The 10,607-nt window shown below is 44.8% G+C and overlaps 1 protein-coding gene across 1 annotated transcript; it reads right to left on the bottom strand.

The window, feature by feature from the left end:
- Nucleotides 1–3,130: 3,130 nt before the first annotated feature.
- On the bottom strand, nucleotides 3,131–4,495 carry LOC124690185 (probable methyltransferase At1g29790). Its single transcript, XM_047223604.1, has one exon. The coding sequence runs from the start codon at nucleotides 4,493–4,495 to the stop codon at nucleotides 3,131–3,133; it is 1,365 nt and encodes a 454-aa protein (XP_047079560.1).
- Between the last annotated feature and the right edge of the window lie 6,112 nt (nucleotides 4,496–10,607).

Below are 10,607 nucleotides of genomic sequence, written 5' to 3'. Positions count from 1 at the left end.
GATCTTTGCATCCGGATCTGGCTCGACTTGGTTCTGTTGTTCTTGCTGGCTCTGCTCCGGTTGCCGGGGCGGTGCCTTGTGAGGACGCGGGAGCCAAGCATCTCCGACAATAAGGATGGCCTTTGGAGCTTCTCTGTCCTTGCGATTTGGCGCGGCGAGGGATGGTGTTTGCTGGTGGTCTCGGTCGAGCTTCCGAGGAGGAGGACGAACGAGTTGGCACAAGGCGACGGCTTCGTCAATAAGCGCTGCTACCTTGAGGTATGGAGTTGTTATGCTGTGGAATTTCTTCTGGCCGGCCGAGGTGGCGAGGGGAGGAGGCGACACGGCGATGGCACCTCTGTTTCTTCAAGGTGGAGGGATCGGTTCCTGCTGCATCCAAGAGAGAATCACGCGGACGCCATGATTGCTTCCGCGTTCTCTGGCCGGAAATGTGGCCCTTCGAGATGCCTAGATGGCGCTCAGCTCAACCTCCGGTTTGGAGGCCCTTCTCAGAGTTTCCCGTCGGAGTCAACGTCCTTCCACTGTCAAGTGGTTCGTCCCCGATGGTGTCTAGGTCGCCGACGATGGAGGCTCATCGCTGGTGGAGAGGACCCAGGAGCCGATTGCGTTTTCTCTGATATTTTAGAGGTCCTTTGTGTGATTGCCCTGGCCGTTGCTGTAATTTTCTTTTTCTTTCAGGGGCCTGGATGTAATATGTACCCACCTCTTTTAATTTGATTTGCAGCATCTGGGGTCTTCGTGACCCTTCTTTTGTTCAAAAAAAAAAACATGAGTACAACATGGAAATATAGTGCGGGTCGGCGGGAGCGGTCGAGCGGACCTGCTGGCTGCTGCCCTGCTCACATGCTGCCCTGCTGAACTGTTGTAGCCAGTGGAGCGCCGGCGGGAATAGCCGGGGAGAGCGCCAGCGGTGTGGCGGCTGGCGGGAATAGCCTGGGAGAGCGGCGGCTGGCGCCCGGCGGGAAGAGCGGCGACCGGTGCCCGGCAGGAAGAGCGGTTGCAGCGAGCGTCGAGGGCGGAGGGCCCGAGCGAGAGAGGGGCGGGCGGGCGGCTGCTGGTTCGTGCGTGTCTCGCGTGACCTGGTTCGTGACCTCTGTGGCTCTGTGCTTCGCTCTAGATGTGCGGGTGGACTTGGAAGTTGGAACCAAACTTGGGCTTACTGGGCTTTTTATCCAGGGGACCAGGGGTATCAAAAAGTTTTCACATATTCTGGGTGGGCCACGGCCCCCTCGGCCCCCCCGCTGCGTACGCCCATGCCCACCATCCTGGGAGGTGCTATACACCACCCTGGTCGGTGCGGACCAGGTGCCGCACCCCCCAGGGTGGGTGTTGGGCCGGCCCTGTCGCATTCTTTTTTCTTTTTTCTGTTTTTCTTCATTTCTTCATTTTTCTTTTTTTTGCGTTTTTTTAAAAATTCAAAATTTTAATCTGTTTTTTTCGGAAACAAAAATGTTTCAATATCTAAAACTTTTAAAAATTTCATCATTTTAAAATTTGTATATTTTCTATAATTTTAAAAATTATTTTAATTATTTTAATTTTTATATGAACAATTTCCGAGTTTGAACAATTTTCGAATGTGAAATTTTTTCAAGTTTGAACAAATTTCGAATTTGAACAATTTTCGATTTTGAACAATTTTTTATTTCAATAATTTTTGTATTTGAACAACTTTATATTTGAACAATTTTTGAATTTGAACAAATTTCATATTTAAAAATATTTTGATTTTTTATAGTTTGAACAATTTTAGAATTTGAACAATTTTAATTTTTTTTTCGAATTTGAACAGTTTTCGAGTTTAGACGTTTCCAATTTAAACAGAAGAAAATATAAATAGAAAAGAAAAGAAAATAAAACAGAAAACAGAAAAAGAAATAAAAACAGAAAAAGAAAGAACGAAAACGAAAAAAGAGCTAAATGGGCTAGGCCCAATACCCGACCAGGGTGTGCGGTGCCTGGTAGACACCGACCTGGTCGGTGTATAGGACTGGCCCCCCATCCTTACTAACCGCACGTAATCTTCATGAAAGGCCACTGGCAGTTTAAAGATGCTCATAGTCGTAGATGTGTGCAATTGATAAGAGTTTCTTTGGCTACCATAGCATGTACCTTTCTGCCCACTTTGTCATTTTCTCCTTCAGTCTATCCTTGTAGGACAAGAGCTTATCTTTGCCCATTCTACCTTCAGGCGTGGGCAGCTCCAGGCTCTTCAAAAGTTTCTATATCCACTTCCAGAATTTGTCTCACAGTTTGTTGATTCAGCTCAGGACAAGTCCTACCTCAGTGGCAAGGCTAGCGAGTGCGCAGCCATCCCACCCGGGTTCGAATCCCCATCTCACGGTAATTTCGCAGGGAGGGGCGAACTTTAAACCGGGTTATCATCCTAGCGTCCATCCGCGGGGAGAGTCTCATCCTACCTAACAACGTATAGCCAAGGGAGGGATCATTCCCCCGTTGGTCAACGTTTTTTTTTAATTTTCGCTGAATAGCAGGGAGCATTTGTTTGCGCCAAGCATCTGTCCTGAGCCTTTCTCGAAGGTGCATATTGCTGATTTGATCACCTCTGCTTGCTGAGCATTTGCTCGGAAGAAGACTAGGCACTCGTCCGCAAATAAGAGATGAGATATGCCAAGTGAGTTTCTGCATATCTTGAATTCTTTGAGATATGCCGGGTGAAATATGGCGCGCATTTTGAGTGCTCTGAAAAAACACAATTACCATATCTGAGTTTAGAATGAGGTATTCACTCCGTACTAAACATTTGTTTGCTCGAATTTGCACTAAACCAACGTTAAATAGAAAAAATTAACTGACTGCTCCTTCCACTGGGACAAGGTAGCCAGTGTGATTATAAACTGGTTTTGCCCTTGATCTCTAAATTTTGAATTCCATATTTTGTTTGAAAATTTGCCCCGGTAATTGTGCAGTATTTCTCAGTAACCACGAATCCTGGGCCTTCTGATTTTTCAATTCCATACCCAAAACCTTGAGAACCATCGATATTTGTAGGAAGGTAACCATGGCAGCAACCTTATTAACTACAGCCATCAGCACAACGTTTTCTTGACCTGAAGTGTCCAAGATAGCTTGACATACGACGTTTTTTGCATAGCACAAATGGTCACCCCTAGGTGCTGGGCTTTCCCAGCAGTGCTGAGAGGTACCACTCGTCAAACTTGATCCCCCGGTCCAGCTTCGGGCGAGCATTCCACCGCACCTTGTTGAAACCAATCCGGTCGAACATGGGCACGTACGTCGTGTTCATCTGTCCACCTAGGCAGTAGAAGTGGTCGAGCCAGAACAATCCTCCAGGCCTCAGCACCCTGTAGATGTCGAACAAGGCGAACTCAAGGATCACATCAGGGATCCAGTGGCTGAGCACATGCATCGAGTGCACGATGTCGAGGGTGCCGTCGAAGAAGGGCAGACGGTGCACGATGCTGAGGTGCATGGGCACGAGACCTCGCGACGCGATGAAGCTGTTGAATGGGCCGTCGAAGTTCATGGACGTGGTGACCACGGTGACTCCACGTTCCTGCATTCGTGCAGCGAACGTGCCAGACCCGCCGCCGATGTCGAGCCCGATGCGCACGGTGCCGTTCGGTTTAGCCGCAAGCACGGCGTCGATAGAGTAGGAGAGTGCCCCGTCATCGCGCGTCCACCGGCGCTTCTCTCGGCTGTTGATCAGATTGAAGCAGTCTTTGCAGTCGTAGTGGTGAGTGCCCGTGGTCTTGCCGCGGTTCACCAGGCAGGAGTAGTTCTTGCACGTGTACGCGTCCCATAGGATGCTGGTGTCTGGTGGAATGGCCCATAGGCTCGCCGGCAGCGGTGTTGGCTCGACGTACCCTTCCGGAGAGCGCGGCCGGCACCTGCGCCGTGGCAGTGGCTCGCATCCCTTGAGCATCAGCCGCTGAGCGAACAGCTCGTCGGACGGACACTCACCGCCGGGCTTGTAGTTCATGTAGCGCTGCAGCTCGTCCGGGAATCGGCTGCACGCTTGCCCCAATGTCGGGAACAGCTCCTCGGTCCTCATGTTAGGCGTGGAGCCCAATGGCAGCTTGTGGGGGCCGACAGCCAGCTTGAGCTCGCCTGTGAGCTCCCGCTGCCACAGGCTATCGGCCGCCACTTGCTTTTCCTCATCCCCGGCCGCTGCCATGTTGCTGGCATTGGCTTTGTCTCCCAGGAGCGTCTCGACGAGAGCGTTGGCGATGGCGAGGCGGCCATGCAGGTGCACAAGCTCGGCATGGCTCGCAGCCAGCGCGTACTCCGTGACGTTGAGATCACGGAGGGACAGGTTGCCCGGGTTCTTGAAGGGGATGCACCGGTTGTGCCCACTGAAGCGATTGCCAATAGCTGATAAGCCGGCGTCGGAGAAGAGGAGGATGGATATGGATGCGGTGTTCGTGGCAACAACGATAAGCAGTACCAGGGCCCTGGACCTGCAGCTCTTGTACGTCCGGTCTATAGGTTTCCTGGAGATGTCGTAGTCCATGCTGCGCATGTTGGAACTTGGAAGTTGCAACGGCAACTAAAGCATGGGGTGGTAGTAGGAAGCATGATGCGATGAGGCCGGTGCTTTATAGCTATATCCAGCCATCTTGATCTAAAAAAGAAAAGTTCAGAGTGCAACCTCACCTCACAGGTTCATATACATTGGCTGCAGGGTCATTGCAAGGATGCTTGAACTGAGGCGTCGCTTCACAAGTGATCAAAGTAGATGGGCTCAAGTTGGAATATATATCGTGATTCAATGCCTAGTACGATCGGGTTAGAGTGAGCATCGGCCACTGAAACCCGGCGCTCAAAATGAGCGTTGACTCAATGGTTATGATATTTGTCTGAATGTGGACGGCATGCATGATGCATCCTGGTTCGTAGAGTATATCAAGTGGTCGCATTTCTTTTCCAATCCGTAGCTGAAATGTGTACTTTCTACTACTTATCTACAGCGAGCCATAATAAGATGAAAACATAAGACATACTATCTCATATCTGTACTACCTCTTGTAGCTAGAGCTTGAAGAATTGCCTTAGGATCACGTCGTTTGTTCTATCTGACGTGATTCCTCCCACCTCTCCTGTCCGAGTCATGCGAATTCGACAGCAGCGACAGGTCGGCATTGTTGATGTTAACATTTCGTTTTTTGGTGTGCCATGGACTTATGCCGGTCTGCTTGTCTGGAACTCTGGATACGATTGATGAAGAATCATCATAACGGCATGTCAATCCAGCTTCTTAGGCTAAATAGGCTAGATGATACTCCCTCTGATTCCAAAATAAGTGTCACAGTCCCATTTTTGTTATTGATCAATCCATATCTACATAAAGTTGCAACACTTACTTTGGACAGAAGGGAGTATGTTATTTGGTTCCACTATATTCAAGTCTTAAATAGACAAAAGCATATTCTACTAGAAACCTCAAAAAAAACTACTAGCTACTGCTTCTATGCTTCACATACTTCAGCATTTTTTTATTATATGACCCACCGGCCCACCACATATTGCTGATAAAGACACATATATAGGTGGAACTATATTTTAGGTTGATAGCAAATGTGGTGATATATTTTGCAAATGTGAAGTAAGATCAAGGTTTAAAATAGCGCATTTAGGGTGACTCTTCTCCAGATTCTGTACAAGTTATATCATGATATAGCATGCTATATTTAAAATAGTAGCATTTTTTTAAATAAGACAGATATTAAGGATTTCTCCATCTATTATTTTTTACATGAGAATATATGCATAACCATATGGTTTAAGGTAGTTCTACCATTGTGACAATTGCCAACTCCATGGTATAAACACATATGTGAGGCATAAATCTATAACATTTTAGTTTAGGTTAGGTCTGAAGTGAGGAGAGGATATTGGACTTTTGGGCCGATGGGATGGTCTACAATTCTTTACTTTTTTTTATTTACCCAGCAGAAAAATTAGCGCTGCTACACGTTATGTATTTTAGCGTGGTTTTGTGCTATTTAGCGCGATATAACATATTTAGCGTTGTAGCAACAATATTTGGTTAAACTTAGCCTCGGTGTCCAAAGCCGTTGTAGCGTGCTAAAACCAACGGAATATCGTGCTATTTTAAATCTTGAGTAAGATACATTCTATCAGGAATAGTTCTTGTCCATATTGTTTGATAATGGGTGATAAGGTCATTTGTCCCGAGTAAAAGTCTTATTGACATGTTAATCTTATATTTTTTCAAATTTAATATATTTGGATTTTTCAAAGCATTTTGTTTTTTCCTTTTACTTATCGTATTGTTATCTTATTGAGAAAGACCATTCTCTATGTGGTGCAAAAGCGAACCAAAGAGTTCATTAAGCCGGTTTAGCATGTAGGGAGGCATGCATCAAAACTTCTGACAAGAAAAAATGAACCAAGATGTTGGTTCGGTTCGAAGGAAAAAAGTTGTCGGAGTTTGAAATCGTTGAGTGCAAAATGCTATGTATAACAGACAATGATAGGACCTACAATGTAATAACAGTCCATCCGATAATCGAACCCACCTGCTGTATCATCTAATGTTTTTCATCCCTATTGTTTCCTAAAAAAGTTTGTGCAAATAACTAGGTCAGTATATAATGGAGAATTGTGATAAATGTTGACCTAGTTTGACAGTTTTGAACTCCATTTATTGATTATTATATCTAATCTAATATTGTTGGCTAGTTCTTTCATTGTTTATTGATTTCCTAGTTTAAGTCTTACGTACTCTATGATTTATACTAATTTTTCTACTTTATTAAAGTTATTAAATTATAGTCTGGCTCTCAATCTTTGACGTCTTAATGCAAAATTATCAAACAATCTTGACATATAAACATCATTATATTTAATAACGTGAACCACATAATAACGTTGAAAGTTCCGCGTATACATTTCAAACCTCTCTATCATTAAGAATACATTTGTGCTTAGTAAGATTCATGTTATTTAAAGCAAAAATATAATAGAATATTTTCACGAAATGAATTCAATGTTCATGTAAGCAAAGCTAGAAGATGACAAACTCATATACATCTATAGAATTTTTTTTTGTTACTACTCTTACCATAATATAGGCTGTTTATGTATTTTTAGTACTTATACATATCTTTATAGAGGGTCCTACAATATACTATTCTAGCAAATATCACAAGATTTTTTATAGAATATAATTCTTGAACTTAATTATAGCTAATAGAAAATTTGAGAGTTTATGAAGTTGTCAACAATATATGGGTTCGTTCTGCACCCCCATGACGTACGGATGGTACCCCCCATCTAGCCTGCGATGGTCAAGGCCTAGGAGTCGACTACCAAGGGCCCATCGATCCATTCAGTCATAACGGAAGAGTCATAATCTTAGTCATAATGGAAGATTAATGGATACAAATCAAACATGGAGGACAAGATAGGGAATCTTACATAAAAACATGATACATGTTTATCAAAAGGGAAGAAGTCCGGTAAAATTAAGGGACAACTTCTACGCAAGGCGATCACCTACATCTAGGCATCAAATCTGAATCTAGCTACAGGAGAACCGAACCAGGAACGTGGAGCTCTCCCCTTTTCCGCCCATATAATATCACCGAGTCCCCGCTACGCAATGGTACTCTATATATACCATATACTAATACAAGAGCAAGCCACGGGTAGGATATTATACCCATCATCAGGGGTCAGAACATGGGTACATCGGAGTTCATGTGCATGTCTATTCTTACATGTTGGCATGATCATCCTTTGTCATAAAAAAAAACTCCCTCCATCTATGAAGTACGGTTGCGGATCATGTCGTTCAGCCATCACAAACCTCTTTCAAGCAAGGAAGAAATATCCTTGATGGAGTGGCGGTTTTGCATGAGACGGTACATGAGATGCATACTAAGAAATTAAATGGGGTAGATTTTGAAAAGGCTTATGACAAGGTCAAGTGGTTTTTACTTCAACAAACACTCAGGATGAAAGGTTTTTCTCCTGAATGGCGTGCTTTAATAAATGATTTTGTGTATGGAGGTAGTGTGGCAATTCGGGTTAATGATGACACCGGCCATTATTTCCAAACACGAAAAGGGTTACACCAAGGGGATCTGTTATCACCTATGCTATTCAACATTGTGGCGGATATGCTGGCTATACTCATAGAGCGGGCCAAGTCTGATGATCAGATTGAAGGTGTGATTCCACATCTCGTTGATGGTGGTTTATCTATCCTTCAATATGCCGACGATACAATTCTGTTTATGGACCACGATCTCGAAAAAGCTCAAAACCTGAAATTAATTTTGGCGGCTTTTGAGCAGTTGTCGGGATTGAAAATCAATTTCCATAAAAGTGAATTGTTCTGTTTCGGTGATGCCCAAGATGATACAGCTCTTTATACAGAGTTGTTTGGTTGTGGGCAAGGCCAATTTCCTATTCTCTATTTGGGTATTCCGATTCATTATCGGAGACTTACGATTGCTGAATGGAAAATAGTGGAAGAAAGATTACAGAAGCGCCTTAGCAGTTGGAAAGGTAAATTGCTCTCCCTGGGAGGTAGATTGGTACTCATTAATTCGGTACTGACAAATATGGTACTGTATATGTTATCATTCTTCCTATTGCCAAAAGGAATTCTGCATAAACTCGATTATTATCGATCCAGATTCTTTTGGCAAGGGGACAGCGAGAAAAAGAAGTATCGACTGGTTAAATGGAGTATAGTTTGTAGTCCCAAAGATTAAGGCGGGCTTGGAGTTCATGACCTGGAGGTCAAGAATTCAGCTATGCTGGGTAAATCGCTTTTTAAGCTCCTTACCGAGGATGGGATTTGGAAAACTATTCTTCGGAGAAAGTATATAGGCTCTCAGACTTTATCCCAAGCGGTTTGGAAACTTGGGGATTCACACTTCTGGGCTAGTCTAATGGCGATAAAAAATGTCTTTTTTCGCCATGGAACTTTCTCAATTAAGAATGGAGCACAGATACGGTTCTGGGAGGATGTTTGGTTAGACAATGCACCCCTAAGTGAACAGTATCATACGTTGTATAGTATTGTTCATCGCAAAGGAGATACCATTGCTACAGTAATGGCTACCTCTTCTCCGAATGTGACGTTCAGACGAGTTTTGCTTGGACAAAGGCTATTGGCGTGGAATACCTTAATTCAAAGGCTGGGGGATATTAATCTATCACCTGAACCAGATGAATTTAGGTGGAATTTACATGTAGATGGTTCTTTCTCGGTTAAATCTTTATACAACGCCATACTTCATTCTGATGTACCAGTGGATAATAATAAGAAAATTTGGAAGATGAAGATACCATTAAAAATAAAAATATTTGGATGGTATCTTCGTCGAGGTGTCATCCTCACTAAAGACAATCTTGTTAAGCGGAATTGGCAAGGAAGTAAGCGATGTGTTTTTTGTCATCATGATGAAACTATTAAACACCTTTTCTTCCAGTGCCAGTTCGCGAGATCTATTTGGTCAGTCATCCAAGTAGCGTCTACGTTGTACCCTCCGACTAGTGTGGCCAATATCTTTGGCAATTGGCTTCATGGTATAGATTCAAGATTTAAGTGCTTCTTAGGGTGGGGGCGCTAGCAGTTATCTGGACGCTTTGGCTCAGTAGAAATGACAAGATTTTTAATGATAAAAATTGCTCTTTGTTGCATGTCATCTACAGATGTACATGTATTCTCCGTTTGTGGTTACCTCTTCAGCGCATGAAGAACTGAGACCTATTTACGGAGGTCTGTACACGGTTGGAGGCTACAGCGAGGGATACTTTTTCCCCACATGGGTGGCAGCATAGTCTGCGGATTGAAGCACCACCCACAACTTAGGCGTTATATGATTCATCGTTTCGATATGTATTCCGCCTAGTTTCTTTTTTAGTTTGAGATCTTTTTGGTCCTAAGACTCTTAAACGGCTGTGTGCACCCTGGTAGTGCAGAGGCTGGATGTAATTGCTTATCAAAAGTAATAAAGCATCCTTTATCGAAAAAAATGAAGTACGGTTGCGGCATGCTGCTTCCCGAGCGCTATAGGGTTCCCCGGAACTAGCCGGTTTGATCCAGTTTTCATCGCGCCTCCTTGCGGCTATCATAAAAAAGAAAAAACTCCCTCCATCTATGAAGACCCCACCCGAAGGTTGTCTTCGTGGTTGCCTGGGTGAGCGCTCCTTCCACATATGCTTCCGGCGATGCAGCTTCCTTGTGGCCGTGCGTCCCGTCCGTATGTGACAACACACAACAGCAATCGATAGTAGAGCGCCGCCCTTGCGGTGTTGTGTGGTATTTCCTATTGGTCGTAGCAACCTCTGCATAGCATATACGCACATACAGGTGGCCCATTTGTAACTCACACTAGACTTGGCTTGTGTCCTCATGGTCTTTATTCGGGGATACTCTCATAGTGTTTCCCATTTTGACAGGTAGCTCCCTCCCGTCCCGTAACTCCCTACCGTGCCGCCCCCGTGCGGCGGCCGGGGGGATCTCCACCACGCCTCCGTCCCTCCTCCTCCCTCTCCTCCTCCCCTCCCCCGCCGTTGCCAGGGGCGCGGTCAGGCAAGCCTGGCCGGTGGCGGCGGTGAGGATTGCTTCGTTCCCTATCGCG

The sequence above is a fragment of the Lolium rigidum genome, chromosome 2, assembly GCF_022539505.1.
Source record: "Lolium rigidum isolate FL_2022 chromosome 2, APGP_CSIRO_Lrig_0.1, whole genome shotgun sequence".
Lineage (NCBI taxonomy): Eukaryota > Viridiplantae > Streptophyta > Magnoliopsida > Poales > Poaceae > Lolium > Lolium rigidum.
Note: the sequence above shows the minus strand (reverse complement) of the source record. Positions and strands in the feature narration are given on the sequence as shown.

Bases quoted from the DNA above. Each gene is read 5' to 3' on its own strand.
- LOC124690185 (XM_047223604.1), bottom strand. From the start codon at position 4,495: ATGGACTACGACATCTCCAGGAAACCTATAGACCGGACGTACAAGAGC.